Source organism: Carassius gibelio, chromosome B20 (genome assembly GCF_023724105.1).
Source record: "Carassius gibelio isolate Cgi1373 ecotype wild population from Czech Republic chromosome B20, carGib1.2-hapl.c, whole genome shotgun sequence".
NCBI lineage: Eukaryota > Metazoa > Chordata > Actinopteri > Cypriniformes > Cyprinidae > Carassius > Carassius gibelio.
This window is the reverse complement of record NC_068415.1, coordinates 21813463-21835216: the sequence shown is the minus strand read 5'-3', so window position 1 is coordinate 21835216 and position 21754 is coordinate 21813463. Positions and strand designations below refer to the sequence as shown.

Genomic DNA, 21754 nt, shown 5'->3' with positions numbered 1-21754 from the left:
CTCAGAGTCACTATATTAATGCTCCCAGGAACCCCATTCCTTTCAATTAACCTTTCGCTGTAGACCACTGACGCAAATGCAGGCAAGATGAGAGGAGATCTGAACGTCTCATCAAGGTTTGTTTGTAATAAAAAGCAATAAAATCCAACTGTAATTAGTCCTGTGTTAACGTCAGATTTGACATGTCTTGGAAATGACACAAGTCTCTATTTGCAGTCTTAATATGGTATGCAATAGTTATTTCAGGCTACTTTTAGGGCTATGTTATTTTTCCTCCATTTGTCTCGTTCTCATTGCAGTCTATTTATGTATTCGTACAGCTTGCCTTTTTTGTTCTTGGTCTTTTAATAGTGCCATAAATTCTGTTTGTAGAGACAGGCCTGAAGCTGCAGTGACCGAAAAGCAGCGATTGAAAGGAGAGACTGTCACTTGAAGATTTCCTTCTGCTATCTTTAAGTGAGACTCAAATATCCTTTTTTGGAAGCGTACTCCCAGATGGTCACTTGATTTGTAGCAGCACACCTGCTGCACCTTCTGCTGGTTTCTAAGCTTGTGAATCTCATGGCAGTGATTGGTCGATCAGAGCGCTCCAGGAATAACAAAAGGTGCATTGTGAGCCGCATGAGGACCCTCGTTCATACTGGTCCCAGTCATATGGAGCACAACGCCTTTCTTAATGACAATTGATCAATCAGTAATATTTATTTATTTAAGTTTTATTAAAACATGAGCTGGTTTTAGTAAAAACAAACATACTGTATCCAGTGGGATCAAATGTCTATAAACTGAAAGAGAAATTGGAGGGACATAATTTAAATAAATATTAATTTAACTGAATGGTCACTGATCCCCATTTTTGGGGATCACTGACTTTCATTTGAACACTAAGAATATTTTTTATGAAAATAAAAATAATAATAATAATAATAATAATAATAATAATAATAATAATAATAATAATAATAATAATAATTAATGTTAATTAAAAATTATTGTAATTAATTATCTAAATAAATTATTATTATTTTTATTTATTTGATATTTTTTATTTCATTCAATATTGCACCTCTAATGAGAAAATGCCATTCATAGTTAACAAAATAATAAAAATAAATGAATAAATAATAATAATAATAATAATTTAATTAAAAAGATATATAATTAACTAGCTAAATAAATAATAATAATAATTATTATTATTATTATTATTAGTATGCCATTCATTATTTAACCATTAAGAACAAATAGAAAATAATAAACAAACAAATAAATAAATAAAAAGGAATGTCTTATAGAAAAATTGAATAAACCATCAATAAGCTAAACAAAATTGAAAGTTAATTCCTTTTAATAAATAAAACAACAACATGTAAGAATAAAAATAAAAATACTGTAATTACCGTAATTATTATTATTATTGCTATTATTATTTATATTTTTATTAAATAATTCAATTTAATATTAATAACAATATTATTGTTATTATTGTTGTTGTTGTTGTTGTTGTTTTTGAGGTATTTGCGGTAATTGGGAATGATCAAATGAATTTTATGCTAAAGCTGGGTAGAGTTTTTAAATTCTATTTTAGCATTTGCATATTTGCACAGGAAGTGATGTAGAACGCAGTAAGAGGCGAGTGCAGAGGGATCCTGGAGCACATGCTGAAACATCAGTGAAAGTGCAGTCGGCAGCGTTACGTAACTCCTCCGGCTCCAGGGCTCTGTCAGATACTTCACAAGAAGCCCTTACACAGTCAAATGTTCAACAAATGTATAATTAAGCTAAATATGAATAAATAAAGGACAGGGTGCTGCAGTGTTGTCTAGTCTAGCCTTTAAAAATACCACAAACACTACGGTAAATGTCAAGTAATGAGTTGCACTGATGTAAGAAAAGGTTATAAAATGCTCATTAAATTCATAACTTAGCATGTATTAAACATTATTTCAGCCTCTTGTATAAGTCATCTCGGTCACAGTCTGGTAATTTTTTAATGCCTGCTTAATTTGAGACTCTAGGTTTGTCCTGTTTGGAAACGTGAGGGCGTCTGGTCTCAGCTGACGTGGGAAGAGACGGCTGGTTTAGACGCTGATAGAAGCTGAAGCTGGAGACTCTGAGAGTCCCTCACGTGACACAGGAATGCCACAGCTGTGTGAGCCCACAAATCCTCAAACTCCCACTCTTTTCTAGTCCTTGAAAAAAGGGCTTGAGGTTTGAGTCATAAAACGTTTTAAATCATACAGCACCTACGAGCTGAATATTAGATTATTAAATGTTATATCAAAGCCATACTTTCACAACTAGATTTTCCATAAGGTTACATTATTTATCACTCACTTGTTAGCTGTCAGGTATCTTGCATTGTAAACAAGTCAGACACTCTCAAACTGTTACACCTTATTTTTAAGGGCATTGCATTAAAAAAAGAAGAAAAGAAACACAAAAGGTTTTGGGATGTGTTTTTTTAAAAGGCTGAAACTCCTTGAAACTGAACTTTTGATTGATTTAGAGTGCTGCGTCATGCGCAATAATCTGCAAAATATGTGAAAATACATCTATCTAGCATGTTTACATAGAAAAAAAAACAAAAAACAAAGAAAAATCCGTGGTGAGGAAAGCAAAACACTTTCAGTGTGTACAGTCCTTTTGAAAAAGTTATGCCACAATCAAAATGCTGTTAGTTATATATAAAAAAAAAATCAGTCATATAATCCACAGGTAATCCACACGACTCGTCCATCAATGAACATCTTGTAAGGCAAAAAGTGTGTGTTTGTAAGCAATAAATCCATCATTAAGGCATTTTAACTATCACTTCTAGCTGAAATATGAGTCCTCGCTCCATAGAAATGCTTCATCCAGTGTAAAGTCCACCCACTGATACATTTTTTCAGAAATATTCTAGAGTGCTTTGTCTTGTAAAAGGGGTTTGATCTGTGCATATTTCTCACCGGATTCAGACGATTTGACTTTTAAATCGGAGAAAACAATATTAAGATTGAAGGACCCATATTTTATTGAGTTAAAAGCATATTAATGATGAATTTGTTTCTTTTTTGAGTTCATAAGACATTATTTGATGGACTGGAGTGGTGTGGATTACTTGTGGATTATTTTTATCAGCTGTTTGGACTCTCATTCTGACGGCACCCATTCACTCCAATGGTGATGCAATGCTAAATCTCTCCAAATGTGTTCTGATGAAGAAACAAACTCATCTACATCTTGGATGACCAGAAGGTGCGCACATTTTCAGAAAATGTGAATCTTTTGGGTCAACCGTTTCTTTAAGAGAGTAAAACACTTTATAAACTCAGTACACACAGAGACATCACATGACAAATCAACAAAATAAAGATTTGAATACATGTTTTACATCATGGATTTATTGAACAGACAGCTGGGACATTAGTTTATGATCACAAAATACAATAATTACGGTCATTTAAAAATACATCCCTTAAGAACGGCATTTAACATTCAAGTGGATGTTTAAACACAATCAATTCAGCAAGAAATGTTTGAGAATAGAAGGGCAACGATCTCAAGACTCTTTACGATGAAGCAGAATTTAGAAACATGAATCTAAAGCTAAACTCCTAGAGGACTTCCAACTCCCTCCCTACAACTGCAGAAGCACAGCAGTGGATAATGATTATTTAACTGGCATTTCTATACCCAAGCATGCACACAAACACAGTTCTCAGCTCTAATGTGTGCACTCGGCCCAACCACTTGTCAAATACTTTCTTTGCCCTTAGGTGGACATATTATGCAGCTTCGTTCCCAAATAGAAAAAGAGGCTTGGATGAAGATGATCCGAACTGACAACTTTGCTGAGAAGGAGGGATGCTCTTTGATTCACAGTGTAAGAAAGAACAAGCAGGATCAAGGCAGGATTTCGGTTTTTAGGGTAGTACACTCAGTTCTTTCGTGCGATGTGCAAGCTGTACATTTCGGATCGAACAGTTTTAGCAATCTAAGGCACCCAGCAAACAATAGAAACATGACGTGACAAGCACCAAATGATGGGTTACTGATATTGTAATATGTGGAACTAGGACGTTAATACGATAAACATTTATACATGATCTCCTGACATATTGCTTAGGTTAGAATTACTATGTGATAAAGGTAGCAACAACAAGCACATCTGACATTAAGTTAAGTTGAGAAATGACAGGCCCACTTGATCCATAAACGCATTTTATTCCACTTCAGATTAGATTAGGACATGAGTTTAGATTAGAAAACAGTTGTGAGGACACTTCAAGGAGACTTTTGATTAGTCGCTCTAAAATTGTAAATCTATACAATGTTATTGATGTCTCCACCTAAAGTGAAGTTAAATTAAATATCCAGTTTCAAAAAAATCAGTGATGTTATATTTAGCATTTTGGATTTTAAAAGTGCAGTTTTACGGGAGGCCATTTGTGCCCTTTAATATATGGCTTTATGTATTTAAATATACAAAACTTGCCTTCAGACCTGATGCTAAAAAAATATCAATTTTAGTCAACTTTAAAATATCAACAACTTCAGACCAAATGCAGTTATACAGTACAAGGTTACAAATTTTGTATATATATATATATATATATATATATATATATATATATATATATATATATATAATAAAACACTATTGCTGTTCGGTTACACTTTAAAATAATTTTTTTTCTATAATGTGGTGTATTTCCCAGTTAAAAGCATATGTAATGAGAACATACGCAGGATGGATTTTTATCTATTGAAAATTGCTTGAGATGTGGAGACTGAAGGCTGTGTTCAAACTTGACCCAAAATGAAAATTAGCTGATAATTTATTCACCCTCAGGCCACCCAATATATAGATGATCACAAAAGTATCATTACATCACTTGCTCACTAATGGATCCTCTGCAGTGAATGGGTGCCGTCAGAACAAGAGTCCAAACAGCTGATAAAAACATCACAATAATCCACAAGCAATCCACACCAATCCAGTCCATCAAATAATCTCTTGTTAATTGAAAAGTTGTGTCTTTAGGTAAAACAAACCAAAACAAATATATCACAGTGCCTTAATGATGGATTTGTTTTAGAAACCGTTTTTTATTTATTTATTTACTTTTTTGCTTTAGATGACATTAATCGATGGACCGAAGTGGTGTGGATAACTTTTGGACTATTGTGATGTTTTTATCAGCTGTTTGGACTCTTATCCTGACGGCACCCCATCACTCTAATGGTGAGCAAGTAATGCAATGCTACATTTCTTTAACTCTGTTCAGAAACAAACTTATCTTGAATGGCCTCAGGGTAAGCACATTCGAACTATTGAGAGATTGCTGTTATTGCTGTAACATTTATTAATCAGCATTAAATTCCCTCAATAACTTTTTCAAAGATTTTATAAAGACATTACCAACAAAATTGGCCGAAAACCATATTTGAATGTTTGTTGGTTTAAATATAGAAAAATTGGCTTGGCTTGTTTATTATTATTATTATTATTATTATAGAAGCTTTTATTTATATACAGTACATTTTAATCAAAGATTACAAAAACAAACATTTTCTTCCTTTGGATTAACATGATGAATGGTGCACTATAAGACCAGGAGTGTATTTTAAGAAAGTTTCATGTCGCTCTTAAGAGATGATCTGTGCACTCATGGCTACAGCCCTGAAGCTAATAGTTTTCATCTAAAGTGCAACTGCAAATACAATATAATCCTATATAATCATATAATTATTCAGACAAAAATGGTGATTGATTAAAATAATAGTGGATATAAATACAGAAAAGGGGAACACGTGGATAGAGGAACAATATAACTCATTGTGAATGTGAGTTTGAGAGTTGAGAAAACGGAAAGTGAATAGACCTTAGTCAGGTGAGACATACTGAATTTTACATGGATGAAAACAAGTTCCAACAGCACAAACTTTATAAAGATCCTTGATATGTGGACCTTTTCACAACGCCCATCTTTTAACTTTAAGTACTGCAGAAGTTACTGATTCACAACCATGTTGCGTTTATAATCGTTTATAACTCTTGCAAACTGTTTCATATGGAGCCCCGCACATGACATGCAAGAAAAATAAATAAAACTTGTGTACAATTTAGCAAATCTAGAGAATGAATTAGTAAACCGTGCGCACTATTTATAAATCGAGGGAATGAAATAGTAAATTGTGCACACAGTTTCGCCTACTATTTTTTTCCTGCATGCCATGTGCGGGGCTCCGTAATTTCGATTCAAACTTTCAAGGATTTTATTCTTTTTTTAAAAATAAAGAATCGGACACTTATTGGTGGTAACGTAAAGTATTTAGTTAATTTGTTTAGTTTATGTTTAGCTATTTACTTCTGGTGATGGTATTTAGGCCTCAAAATTCATAAAAGTTGGATAATTTGTGAAGATTATCATGACAGACAAAATGTTGGGAGAACCAGCTAAGCTTCGGGTTGATCTACAAAAATACGTCATCACTGCAGCACTCTGTTCCATCAGAAATTAAATATGGCTCTTCCCTGACTAAGGTCTTTCCTAATCATTAGCAAAGTTCTCATATGAAATAATTGTTAATATATATATATATATATATATATATATATATATATATATATATATATATATATATATATATATATATATATATATATATGTATGTATGTATAATTACTATGAGAACTCCTGCAAAGATGCAAAAGCATTCACTGTAGAACCGGTTGCATCACAAGAACTATCTATTCAAATCAAAACCAGAAGAGCCTGACACTTTAGGACTTGTTGGTTTTGAAAGACCTGCATTTGTTTCTATTTACCCTTGAGTTCAGTGAAGAGCTAGCGGTTTGAGTTTTGTCTTTTCTCGAAATCCTCAAAGTGTAATACTCAAATAATACAGGCTTTACCCTGTTTTTATTGCACGCTGCTACGCCTCCGGTCCTCAAGCAGCACCTGCTGACAGGCTGCCCTGCCCCGTCTATCACTACATTACACATATTCGACTGACAGAGGATCTGAGCAGCTTAGAAGCAGCGTTTTTTTGTTTTCTGTTTTTTCAACCCCAAGTATAACAGTGGTTGGTTTCGTAAGGCGAAAGAGATTCACATGCAATACATCCTCCAGCCCTCTAGATGGAGCTGCGGCGTTTGGAGAGTCTTTGGTAATGCGCTGGGCTGAGCAGGCGCGTGTACACAGAACTGGTGGCCGAGTGCTCCTGCAAGGCACTGCACACGCAGCCGTTGGAGTGCAGGGCATCGGAGGTCCCGCTGTGCTCCATGTAGGTGTCTGAAGTGGACAGATCGTGAGAGATAATCATGGGAATTGAGTAGCGCATCTTTTCCTGGCTTTTGTACCAGAGACAAGAGCACATGGACTGGAAATGCAGCACTTCGGCGTAGACGTTACACAACCCTTTCCCAGACCCTCCTCTGTGGCCCGCAGTGGATGAAGACGGCGGGTCGGACATGCAGTGGTTGGTTGCGGCTCCGCCGCTCTGTTTGTTTCGGCACAGCAATGTGCGCTGTTCGGCATCGCGCCGTTCATCCTCGGCGTTCATGGTCATGAAACGCAGAACCACCAGGTTCAGGAAGGCGCCGATGACCGTGAGTCCTGTGAGGATGTACATGAAGCTAAACGCGACGTACTGGGGGTTGGTTTGTAACGCATTATCCTTCTGCAGGGCTACATAGTCCCCAAAACCAATGGTGGTGAGGGTTATGAAGCAGTAATAATACGCATGGAAGAAGCTCCAGTCCTCATAGCGGGAGAAAGCTGCTGCTCCTACGCACAAGGTGCTCATGCAGGATATTAAGCCAATGCACACCATGTTGGCCATCGAGACCTCGGTGTTCCGAAGGCCTAGACACTTTTTGAGACGGTGCAACAGGTACTTGACGAAGGTGTTGATGCGTTCTCCCAGACTCTGGAACATCACCAGGGTGAGGGGGATCCCCAGGAGGGCGTAGAACATGCAGAACACCTTCCCACCATCCGTGCTGGGGGCCGCATGACCATATCCTGGAAAACATAATGGGCGTAACTCGTTATGTTTAGGGTTGTCAATAATCAGTCTCATAATTTGTAGAGATGCACTAGTCAACTGGCACGATCGGCAAACGGCTGTGGTTTAGTTTTATTTTGCCTGATAACTATTCTGGAACTGTACACAAACTACACTGCAGAAATATAATTTGACCGAGTACCAAAACATACTTGCGGCCAATCACCAGTAAGGGGTGTGTCCTCACATGATGTTTGTGAATTTGGGGACAGAGCAATCAAGATAAGAGTTTGATCTTTTGTTTTGGTGAATTCAAACATCAACAACCTTTCTCAGAAATCACTTCAATGTCTAATCTTGGTCTGTTCAGACATTTTGATGACTATAAGTAACTTTGCAACTACACAACAACTTACTCTCATTATTAGTGGAGTATAAGTTGATTGCTGGTTTAAAGTTAGGGTTAGGATTAGTAGAATAAGTTGTAATGTACTTGCAAAGTTACTTATAGTAGAATGTCCTTTGGTGGAATTTATACAATACAGATTCTTTCAAAGCATAAAACAATTGCACTTCCACTGTGAAGCAGCTCTTCTGTAGAAGAGGTTACATTTTTAGTGGATTGTAGCCTTAAATGTAGTGTGTTGCTCATGAACACAATGGTGAACACAAAGGATTAAAACCTTAATACACAAGCTTCACCATCCCATTTTCATAACAATGTGCATATTAAGGCTGCAAGTGCAAATATTATACTTTAACTGAAGATGCACACCATGTGACACATAAATCAAACATCAATGGATGTTGATCTAGGAACATGTTCCAAGAGTAAACCATGCTAGGCATGAAATGTTTCTTTAAGGAATTATAAGCTGACAAGCTCATTAAACCTGTTAGTGAACAATAACTGTGACAAAAATATGCTTAATCTCTAATACAAGCAATAAAAGGTACAATAGGAAAGAAAGAGAGGTTGTCCATTTATATATATATTCTTAAACAGGTTAAATACTTAAAAGTCCCGTTCTTCGTGATCCCATGTTTTAAACTTTAGTCATTAGTATAAATAATATCTGTAAAATTCTAAAGCTCAAAGTTCAATGCCAAGCAAGATATTTTATTTATCAGAATTCAGCTACAAAAAATGACCCGTTTGGACTACATCCCTCTAGTTCCTGCAGTAATGACATCACTAGAACAGTTTTTTGACTAACCTCCGCCCACATGAATACACAAAAAAGGGGGGCGTGGCCTTGTTGCGCTCCGACGGAGAAGAAGGAAGAGCATTTTGTGTTTGTCGCCATGTCATTGAAACGCTGTTATTTTCATCTCGGAGTCCAATCACCTTTGTTTGGGCTTCCTAGGGATGCTGTACTTGGAGATCAATGGTTACAATTTATGTTTAACTCGGTTTCCGAAAATTTTAATCCACATGTAAAATTATGTGCAGCACATTTTGCTGAGGACATCTTCCTCAATCTCAATCAGTTTAATGCAGGATTCGCACAAAGATTATTCTTGAAAGCTGGAGCAGTTCCCTCTTTGTCTGGAGAAGGCATTGTTTATGGACCACAACCGGTAAGTGTATTTTATTATTTAAGTTGGTGCGTTTAACAGTTTCTGTAACTTATTACACAAAGAGCAACGCTGTTTAGCTTTGTTAACTAGATGTTAGGGCTGTGCAAAAAAACAAATGCGATTTTCATGCACATCTCGTCAGTAAAAACGCTCCTGTTATTATAAGTACATCTCCAGCACATGCTCCTGCCCACTTGCTTCTCAAAACTAGTCCAATCGCGTTTGCAGGAGGGCAGCCTGCGCTCAGCTGCTGTCGAATCACAACACAGGTACCGCTGGCCCAATCAGAACTTGTTTCGTATTTCTGAAGGAGGGACTTAATAGAACGAGGAAGTCATCAGCCCGTTTTTATGACGGTGAAAACAGCGGTATACAGATAGGTGAACTGTGTGAAAAATACTGTGTTTTTTTACACGCAAGACATGAACACATGTTATATTGCACACTGTAAATACAATCAAAGCTTCAACAAAAAAAAAAAAACATGAAAAACAGGACCTTTAATATATTAGTAGTTAAAGATGTTTGTGTTTTCATTTGATGGGCTGGAGTGGTTTGGTTTACTTGTGGATTATTATGATGCCTTTATCAGCTGTTCAGACTCTCATTCTGATGGCACCCATTCACTCTAATGGTGAAATTTTGAAATTTTTCCAAATCTGTTCAGATGAAGGCACAAACTCATCTACATGGACATTTTTTCTGTGTGTGTGTGTGTGATCTATTGGTTTGAAGGATATGCGTGAACTTTTCGATAGGAATCCGGTGTTCACATTCAAAATCTTGTTTGCTAAAATATTACCGTTTAGGATGAAAGGGCAATGTAAATTCAACAATATCCTTACTATCCCTGCACCTGTTCATAATCTTTTCATTGAGATTGATCTTGAAGCTTGTTCATCTGTAATTGTTTTTGCATTGCACTTTGATGGAGTCCAGTTGCTCTTATTATAGAAACAACATGAATGATTTCTTTTAAAGCGGCTCAGTCGAGCCATCTGTATGCACAGGCTGCTGTTCAGAGCTCATTCTCATGTCTCTGCTTCTCTCCAGCCATTCAGCTTACATCTCCTAAAATAACTCTTTTTTTTCTGAATTATTATTATCAAATGTGCTGCAGTCACTGCAAATCCATTCAGTAGGTGAACACATATTATAAAGGGGCTGGGGATTAAATATTTAGAGAAGGTGTGAGAGTGCTGGGGGAAGGGATGGTGGGAAATTAACCCTCATGTGGTGTTCAAAACCCAATAACACCTGTGGTGTTCCCGGTCAAAAATGACCGGCCCATAAAAAATAGCTTATAAATCACTCATTATACCATATTTTCACCCAATCTTGGATTCAGTCTTTTTGTCAACTTGTTCTCTCTCAATTAGGACTGGTTTTATATTTCTGTTTGCATCTGATTAATCATGGGCCTCATTTATCTGAGAGTAGGCATCTCATTTTTTGAGTAAAAAACAAATAATTTATGAGTAAATTTGGAAATATGAAAAAAAAATTATGAAAAAAAATGGCTACTGTTGATCACACTAGTCTACTCTAATGTTTCACCAGGAATTTTGTTTTGAAACTTTTGTTTTGTAAAAAATATTGCACATAGTCACACTTGTGGTGTTCCCGGTCAAAAATGACCGGCCTATAAAAAATAGCTTATAAATCACTCATTATACCATATTTTCACCCAATCTTGGATTCAATCTTTTTGTCAACTTGTTCTCTTTCAATTAGGACTGGTTTTGCATTTAATTTTCAAACTATTTAATTGTAGGAGTCATTTATCCGAGCTTATGCACCTCAGTTTTTGAGTGAAAAAAACATTATTTGTTAATCATTTTGTCAATGTTGTGAAAAAGGTGAAAAAAAGTTTCACTGTTGATCACACTAGCCTACTTTAATGTTTAACCAGGATTTTTTTTTTTTTTTAAATGCTTTTATTTTGTACAAAATGGCACAAAGTCACATTTGTGATGTTCCCGGTCAAAAATGGCCGGCCATTGAAAGTGAATGTAGAAGATTACAAAACACAGGGCTTGTATTTTGAAATGCTTTAATTTTCAGAAAAGGGGTGCACAGTAACACTTGTGCTGTTTCCTGACAAATCTGACCATTGTGACATACAAAAAAAAAAAAAAAAAAAAAGCAAAAACGCTGTCATATAGAGAACACAAAACAAACACTGTTCATTTGTAATGTAATACTTTGTAATACTCAAAAAGTTTGTGTGTTTTAACGTGTGTGTGTCTGGGTAGTGTGTGTATAAATGTATCGATACATGCACAGGTCCAAGGGCTCGATGTTTGCAAGCACATATGCTCATATGTGTACATGAAAATAATGAACATGCTCCTGAAAACTAAATTGTTCTGTTATTTTCAGTCTCTCCCATTCACTTTCAATGGTCGGCCATTGTGACCATTTTTGACCATGCCTACTCTTAGATAAATGAGGCCCACGATTAATCAGATGTAAACAGAAATGCAAAACCAGTCCTAATTGAAAGAGAACAAGTTGACAAAAAGATTGAATCCAAGATTGGGTGAAAATATGGTATAATGAGTGATTTCTAAGCTATTTTTTACAGGCCGGTCATTTTTGACCGGGAACACCACAAGTGTGACTATGTGCCATATTTTTTACAAAACAAAAGTTTCAAAACAAAATTCCTGGTGAAACATTAGAGTAGACTAGTGTGATCAACAGTAGCCATTTTTTTCATAATTTTTTTTCATATTTCCAAATTTACTCATAAATTATTTGTTTTTTACTCAAAAAATGAGATGCCTACTCTCAGATAAATGAGGCCCACGATTAATCAGATGCAAACAGAAATATAAAACCAGTCCTAATTGAAAGAGAACAAGTTGACAAAAAGATTGAATCCAAGATTGGGTGAAAATATGGTATAATGAGTGATTTATAAGCTATTTTTTATAGGCCGGTCATTTTTGACCGGGAACACCACAAGTGTAACAAGGTAACAAAACTCCCACAAAAAAGTAATAAAATTCCCCAAAATTTTTTTAGTTTTAGTTATACCCTTTGGGAACAAAGTCACTAAGTTTCAGTCCAAAGCGATAACATTAACTATTATTTTCGGGAAAAAGAAAATCTTCTCCGGGTCAAATTGACCCGAACACCACATGAGGGTTAAGGATTAAAGATGTTTACCATTGGTTAAATTTCAATATAAACCATATTAAGGGACAAGGATAAATATAAGAGACAAAATGTAATATATATGTACCTAAGTGTGTGTGGTGTTTGCATGTGTTTGTTAAAAGCAGATCAAAGGCTGATCTGGGATGCATCCACCTTTATTAGAAATACATCACTGCCAGCTCACCGACCCTATGTCGAGGATTAATGAAATTATTAATAATCAGATTATCCTATGGCCTTACATCCTATTATATTTGTGTGTGTACAGGTGCTGGGCCGTTGTGTTTAGTAGGCTATGTGTAACTGTTGCAGTGTTTTGGGTCAGATGTCCTGCTGCTGTCACTTTTAATCTTTAACATCTTCTTGAAAATCGAGATGGCTAACCAGTGCTGCAGAGTCGTGGGATTATATAATGCTATTTGGTTTTCTCTTTTATGCAAGACCGCATTTGGTTACTTGATAATACATGTCAGATTCCCCTCTTTGATATAGTATATTGCTACATTTTTTAGATACATCTTAGATACATTTACATAAATACAGGGCTCTTATGTAAATCAAGGCTGCATTTTTTTATTACAAAAACACAGCAAAAACGTTTATATTGTGAAATATTATTACAAATTAGAATACGTTTTCTACTTTAATATATTTTGTATATATTATGTAAAAATTTATTTGGTAACACTTTATAATAACTGCATGCCATTAATCATTAGTTAAGCATTAGGAAACAGTTAATTCATAATTTATAACTACCTGAATTTACTACATTTCTTGTGATCTTATGAATCACTGGCAACGCCTAAATAACTGTTTTGTAAATAATGCTATACTTCATTGAGAAATGATAAATTGATCATGAATAAAGTATGAAATTACACATTATAGATATGCTTTTAAATCAAGAATAAAACATTTATATCTGTATTTATAAACTGATTATTACTGTCTATTAATGCTTTATAAATTATGAATTATCTGTTTACTAATGCTTAATTAATGATTAATAGTGTGCAGTTATTATAAAGTGTTACCGTTCTTTTCCTACGTTGAATTTATTTTATTTAAAAAAATCAAGGCCATGATCTTAAAGAAATCTTTCTCAGATATCAAGTAGACCATTCAAACTAGCAACAAGTCCCTTTTAAATTGCAATGTATATCAATTAGCATTATTATTATTTTAAATAACTTATATATAGTAGTATGTAATATAATTAATATAGTTATATATGTAGCATTGATATTTATACATAACATTTGTATTGATTTTATGTGTAGGCCAACAGTATTCAAATATTGTGCAGTCTGTGAGCTCTGTGGGACAACGGCATAATACAAACAATTTCGGATGAAAATATTGATGGATTTGACTGTAGGTAAAACTAAATTAGTTGTAAAAATATATCTTGCCGTTTAAACACCGGATTTTGTGCATAATATCAGGAAATAATGATTTTTCTGTTAGTTTTAGGACAGGATATGCAGTGCATTGCATGCAGTAATGCTGTAATAAACTTCCTTAATTAGTGTATCTTTGCACCATGGGTGTCATAAAATGATCTATCCAGCTGGCTGGTGGACTATAAATATGCTTTGGGTAAAGTGGCACATAAAATAATAATAATAATAATACTGCAAATACAAGGCCTTAATAGCACCTTCATTGTCCTTTTGAAACATCAAATGGGACACTAGAGCTGTCAAGCTGATCAACAGTTTCTCTGTGTGTAAAGCCGTCCGAAATGTGTACAGTGCAAAAAGCCACAGATCCCGACTGATGTATGACCTGCTGCTCTGCTGGCCAGGAGGCTATTTGTTTTTTCAGTTCACATTCTTTCCATTCAAAACACTCCTTCCCCGCGGAGGAGGGCAGAAGAGGTGCTCGTGTCCCGCTGTCCTGTCGCCGGACCCTGGAACTGTATTGATCCCACATCTTTCACATCAACACTCAAAAAGGTCTAGGGAGCACATTATTCTAGTGCTAGAATATACTAGTTAAGTGTAAAACAGTATTTTGAAATCAATCATTCAGATGCATATTTCGGGAAATTGCCTTATGAAAGCTGTGTATAATTAGGTTGACTTCGGGTTCACCAAAAATCCTAATGGAAATGTCTTTACAAAAAATGTTTTTCACACCAAAAAAAAAAAAATGCATACGTAATTAAGTAGATGAAATCAACACTAGTCGCAGTTTTCCTTATATACAAATTATGATTACAGGGTCACACTATTAATTAATAAACAGTTATTTTCACATGGTACTTCGCACAATACCATGTTATGACCTCACTATAGTGTATGATTTGTGAACTGATACTGATTTTGATGTTTGGATGACTTAATCAACTCCATATGTATGGCTTAGTAAACTTGCTCATTGGCTCACCTGGTACAGCAATGGACTTCTGAGAGCTTGAGTCCAGCAAAACACGAATTATGATAAAAGAGATCAAAGGTGCCATTTTCGCTTGAGCAAATGCGTTTTTATTTCAGTATCACTATTATTTTGGTTTAGGGCAGGCCAGTTGCGCCAGTGACTGGACATTTCATTCATGTACATATGGTATATGTGAGGATTTCCAGTCAGGATTTAGACCATATCATAGTACTGAGACTGCTCTCCTTAGAGTTACAAATGATGTGCTCTTATCATCTGATCGTGGGTGTATCTCTCTATTAGTTTTATTGGATCTTAGTGCTGCGTTTGACACAATTGACCACAACTTTCTTTTGCATAGACTTGAACACTTTGTTGGAATCATTGGAAGTGCATTAGCATGGTTTAAATCGTACTTATATGACCGCCATCAGTTCGTAGCAGTGAATGAAGATGTATCATATCGATCACAAGAGCAGTATGGAGTACCTCAAGGCTCAGTACTAGGGCCGCTACTCTTCACGCTTTATATGTTACCCTTGGGAGATATCATCAGGAAACATGGTGTTAGCTTGTTAGCACTGTTATGCTGATGATACTCAGCTCTATATTTCCTCGCAGCCCGGTGAAACACACCAATTTGAAAAACTAATGGAATGCATAGTCGATATAAAAAATTGGATGACGAGTAATTTCTTACTGCTAAATTCAGAAAAAACAGAGGTGTTAATCATAGGGCCTAAAAACTCTGCTTGTAATAACCTAGAACACTGTCTAAGACTTGATGGTTGCTCTGTCAATTCTTCGTCATCAGTTAGGAACCTAGGTGTGCTACTTGATCGCAATCTTTCCTTAGAAAGCCACGTTTCTAACATTTGTAAAACTGCATTTTTCCATCTCAAAAATATATCTAAATTACGGCCTATGCTCTCAATGTCAAATGCAGAAATGTTAATCCATGCATTTATGACTTCAAGGTTAGATTATTGTAATGCTTTATTGGGTGGATGTTCTACACGCTTAGTAAACAAACTACAGCTAGTCCAAAATGCAGCAGCAAGAGTTCTTACTAGAACCAGGAAGTATGACCATATTAGCCCGGTCCTGTCCACACTGCACTGGCTCCCTATCAAACATCGTATAGATTTTAAAATATTGCTTATTACTTATAAAGCCCTGAATGGTTTAGCACCTCAGTATTTGAATGAGCTCCTTTTACATTATACTCCTCTACGTCCGCTACGTTCTCAAAACTCAGGCAATTTGATAATACCTAGAATATCAAAATCAACTTCGGGCGGCAGATCCTTTTCCTATTTGGCGCCTAAACTCTGGAATAACCTACCTAACATTGTTCGGGAGGCAGACACACTCTTGCAGTTTAAATCTAGATTAAAGACCCATCTCTTTAACCTGGCATACACATAACATACTAATATGCTTTTAATATCCAAATCCGTTAAAGGATTTTTAGGCTGCATTAATTAGGTAAACCGGAACTGGAACACTTCACATAACACCGTACTTTCTACATCATTAGAAGAATGGCATCTACGCTAATATTTGTCTGTTTCTCTCTTGTTCCGAGGTCACCGTATCCACCAGATCCAGTCTGTATCCAGATCAGAGGGTCACTGCAGTCACCCGGATCCAGTACGTATCCAGACCAGATGGTGGATCAGCACCTAGAAAGGACCTCTACTGCCCTGAAAGACAGCGGGGGCCAGGACAACTAGAGCCCCAGATACAGATCCCCTGTAAAGACCTTGTCTCAGAGGACCACCAGGACAAGACCACAGGAAACAGATGATTCTTCTGCACAATCTGACTTTGCTGCAGCCTGGAATTGAACTGCTGGTTTCATCTGGTCAGAGGAGAACTGGCCCCCAACTGAGCCTGGTTTCTCCCAAGGTTTTTTTCTCCATTCTGTCACCGATGGAGATTCGGTTCCTTGCCGCTGTCGCCTCTGGCTTGCTTAGTTGGGGTCACTTCATCTACAGCGATATCATTGACTTGATTGCAAATAAATGCACAGACACTATTTAAACTGAACAGAGATGATGACATCACTGAATTCAATGATGAACTGCCTTTAACTGTCATTTTGCATTATTGAGACACTGTTTTCCAAATGAATGTTGTTCAGTGCTTTGACGCAATGTATTTTGTTTAAAGCACTATATAAATAAATAAAGGAAAGGTGATGTACAATAACCAAACTGAGGCTAACTGCTAATAGCTTAGCATACTGCTATTACAATGTAGTAGCTTATGCCTGTCTAGCTAGCACATTTCGAAACGCAGTGCTGAATGAAATTGTGTGTGTAGCTACAGACATCTGAGTTCACATACTTATTTTGATATTAATAATATTATATTAAGTATTTTTCTGGCTTAACAACTGAACCATTATGCTATTATCATTAGCAAAGTACAGAGGCATGCAAAAGTTTGCAAACCCCTTGCAGAATCTGTGAAAATGTGAATAATTTTAACAAAATAAGAAAGATAATACTAAATGCGTGTTATTTTTTATTTTGTCCTGTCCTGTGTAATATATTTTACATAAAATATCTTTACTTATAGTCCACAGGACAAAAAAAAAGCTGCAATTATTAAAATAACCATGTTCAAAAATTTGTGAACCCTCGGTTCTTAAAACTTAGTGTGGTTACCTGGATGATTTATGACTGTTTTTTGTTTTGTGATGGTTGTTCATGAGTCCCCGGTTTGTTCTGAACAGTTAAACTGAGAACTGTTCTTCAGAAAAATCCTCCATTTCCTGTAGATTCTTCAGTTTTCCAGCATATTTTAACCCTTTCTTGCAGTGACTCATTTCACACTGAGGACAACTGAGGGACTCAAAGACAACTATCAAAAAAAAAAAAAGGTTAGAACATTAACTGACGCTCCAGAAGGAGAAACAATGCCTTAAGAGCCGGGGGTGAAACAATACAAAATCCAATAAAATTCAGCCTAAATAATTACAGTAATTGTTTGTTGGATAAAGAATTAAATAGCTGTTCATCTTGAACCAACCTTAACTAGAAAGTTCAATATGAACAGACATGGCGGCAGAATTTTTTCTCTACCGGTGCTAAGGGAATGCAAATCCATTCTTTGCCACTAGGTGCTGCTTTTGGAGCGGAAAAAATAGCTGTTTATCTGGGAAAACTTTACACAAAGCAGCACTGCACTCACAAACACTGCTTTTTCAGGTATTACAGGCCCGTGATGAAATGAAAATGAGACAAATCGGACCGATCACCGCACATTAGTGTCACACAAAGGAGGGCTTTGGAAGAATCAGTGAGCAAATGTGATAAAAATACATGCAAATTAGAACCTTTCATTAGCCATAAAAGTTGCACTTTAAGTTAGTTCCTAAACGTAATACATTTCTAAGAGTCATTGACTAAAGAGGGCTAAACGTTTTTAAGCTTTTTTTACTTTTTTCATAATATTCAGATGAATATACATTTTAAAGAAAGCTTTCAAATCATCTTTTTAGCTTTATAGAGTTTGTGGATGAGTCACTTGGCATAAAATCTTCCCATCTTTAAATCAATTGATCTGGTCACCATGCTAACTAACCTTGCCTGGCGACGAGAAGGAAGTAACCAAATTTCCGAGATAGTATTGATTGAACCCTTATCTGGATATTCAGGGAAACACATCCTTCTCGATATCTATGCCGGTTACAGTGCTGCTTGGTAATACAGAACAGTGGGCTGATAATTACAGAAGGAACTTCCACTGGACTAGTGGATCAGGTTAGCTGATTGGACTAAGCTGATACCTCAGACTCCATATAGTAAACAGTTCCTGGTTTACAGAGTGTCCTGCATTGACAATAAGGTGCTGGCATGGCAGGTTGCTTAACTGATGATTAGATTACTCAGTGTACACAGTAAGCTGATCTATAGCAGACACATGAAACAGACCTGACCATGGATGTGTCTGATAACAGGAAGAACAGCACACTGTACATGACAATGGAAAATTAATTACGTTTTTGCGAATCCTAAAATGAGGTTGAGATTTTAATGTGATTCACAATCCATTACATAATGATCCAAATTGAATCTGAGGAACCCTTGTGAAAAAGTATAGAAAAAAAGAGTACTTGTTATGAAAATAACTTAATAGAGTGGACTTAAGTGGGAACTTAACGTAATAATGTCCATTTAACATAACTGCATGATAATTGCAATTTAATGCAAATGTATTCTAGTTTAAATTTATATTAAAGCAGTTAATTTCACTTAAGAGTTCTTTTAAACCACTTAAATAGGATTTAAGTACATCTATGCAATTTACAGAATTACTTCTCTTGTTTCTGTTATAGTTAAAGTTTATAACTGAATGTACTGATAAACAGTTTAAACAGTTAAAAACTGCAGCCATGAACCTTAACATGTGCTTAAGTATGTTTGTCAACACATCAAAATAAGTGTAGTCCTTAAGCAGAACAAAACATAACATAACTGTATAACAAATATAACTGTTAATGTGAAATCTTGCATGTTGTTAAAATGTACACAAGTGTTTTAGGAAACATGAAAGTTTCTGTTAAAGCACTTAAGTGGCCTTTCATTCCGTTAATACTATATACGTTTTTTATGCACTTTTAAGATTTGAAGTATTCGACAAGTACGCATTCAATACAGTACGTTGTGAGGGGTATTGTTAATATTTAAAGTCAAAGACAATATTACATTTAACGAAAACATTTTCATTATACTTTTATAGTTGAGAATGATTTTAAGAATTACAAATTATATATAATACAAAATATATATCATAAAAACATAAAAGGAAGTTTACATCGTAAGAGCTGGTCAATGTTGATTTACTCATAATGACCTTTCACCTTTTGTTCAACAGGCTATAAAACACATAAAAAGTAAAAAATTGAATGCAGTCTCTTAATTAATATAGGGGGCGATAAATAAGCAACGCTAATGTTATACAAGAATAATAAGTACATTTTTAATTTCATTTTAGATTAAGTACTGCAGGTCACACTGCAGGACAGTGCTCATGTCATGTCAACTTCATATTTTTTATTGACAGACGGATGAAAGCTGGTCACTGAACATGGTCTGCTGGTCTTTGGATGAATTAAAAGACCTCGTACAACCTTGTTCTGTCGGCTAAAGAGTCTGATTCTTCGAGAGCCGTCCAGTGTCACGCATGTAGTACGCTGCCAAGCTAAACCAAATAAGATCACAGATGTCTCGACATCTCGAGGAAGTCTGACTTTTCCTGAAGGTTGTGTAAGTTCACAAGCTATCAGTGTCACTGCTGGACAATCCAGTTTGAGCTGGCCACAGTGTTTTGGACAAAGTATGATACAAGGACATGTTCTGGGCTGGCTGGTCTTTAAGATGCTCATTTTTATGACCAGCAACCTAAAAATCACTGCAACCCATTAAGTTAGTATGAGCAGATTAGATGATTTACAAGCCTGGACCAACTAATGTCCTGACTCGGCCAGTTAACTGCCACTCTAGACCAGCTAATGACCAATTTATAGCCACTAACAGGCAGTCTGACCCAGCTAATGTCCAGCTAGAAATAAGTTAGTATGTTACAAACACGTCTTCCATCTTAAACTGGGTTTTCTAACAGGGTCGGTTATTTAAATGCTCCCAAAACGATTTACAAAGCTCGTCGAAAGAATAAATTAATTTACATTTGAATTTAATCCAGCGTTCCAAATAACAAAAGATGCCTCCATGCGATGTACTTTATTATTACATGCCTACCTTAAAATCCGCTGATGAAATTGACATAAATACGCACACGCAGATTAGTGTAGCCTACAACATGGGCGACCAAGAACTCATTTATGATTTATTATGATCATATTCGGACAGTCTTATATGAGGAGCTCAATGGCAATCAAAAAGTTTCGTGAAAAACAAGTTGACGGACTCTGGATGTGTGACATACCTATGGTGGTGATGACCGTGATGGCGAAGTAAAAGGAGCCGGCGAACCTCCACTGGACCCCAGCCTTGTGCGGCTTCAGCTGCAGCACGACCCGCTCCAGCTCGTCGAAATTCCCTTTGCTCAGGTTGTACTTGACCATCAGCTCTCGCTTCCGATCGTCCAGGACCTTCTTTTGGGTGATCTCCATCTTGGACTCTAAAGCGTCAAAAACAGCCGCTCCGACGAGCAGATAAGTGAAAGTGCAGGTGATCAACACGAGGGTCCTGATGTTCTGTCTCTTCATGGTCAGAGCGAATGAAGCGAGCCGCAAACTTTGAGGACTGAGGACTGTTTCATTGCGACGGGGCTCACTGAGCTGTTCCTTCAGCACCACGGGTGCACATGTGCCTGTCGAGTCAACACATCTCAGCCGTGGTTCATCCTCATAACCTCCCATTGGCACAAAACTGAGCGCTCATTTACAGACGGCCTCTGAAGACCGAGCTACAATAACACCAATGTTTTAAATAGGCTGGGTTCAGCAACATCGGGGAAAGTGGGACAAATCAGATTAATCATGGCTCATAAATACATTTGCATGACATCATCATACTGGAGATGATCAAGCTTCAACAACCAACTGACGAGTGCGTTAAAAACCCACCAGCGCGTGGGAACTTTATTCTAA

The 21754-nt window shown here is 36.2% G+C and overlaps 1 protein-coding gene across 1 annotated transcript; it reads right to left on the bottom strand.

Moving 5' to 3' along the window:
* Positions 1-4658: 4658 nt before the first annotated feature.
* On the bottom strand, positions 4659-21603 carry LOC127983561 (potassium channel subfamily K member 3-like). Its single transcript, XM_052585748.1, has 2 exons — positions 21088-21603; positions 4659-8015 (listed from the first exon to the last, which is right to left on the bottom strand). Exons 1-2 carry the CDS (start codon positions 21521-21523, stop codon positions 7126-7128), a joined length of 1326 nt encoding a protein of 441 aa, XP_052441708.1. The 5' UTR covers positions 21524-21603; the 3' UTR covers positions 4659-7125.
* Positions 21604-21754: the final 151 nt, after the last annotated feature.

Coding starts and splice junctions, on each gene's coding strand:
- LOC127983561 (XM_052585748.1), bottom strand. CDS start 21,523: ATGGGAGGTTATGAGGATGAACCACGGCTGAGATGTGTTGACTCGACA. Junction 8,016..21,087: donor CACGGTCATCACCACCATAG/GTATGTCACACA, acceptor TATGTTTTCCAG/GATATGGTCATGCGGCCCCC.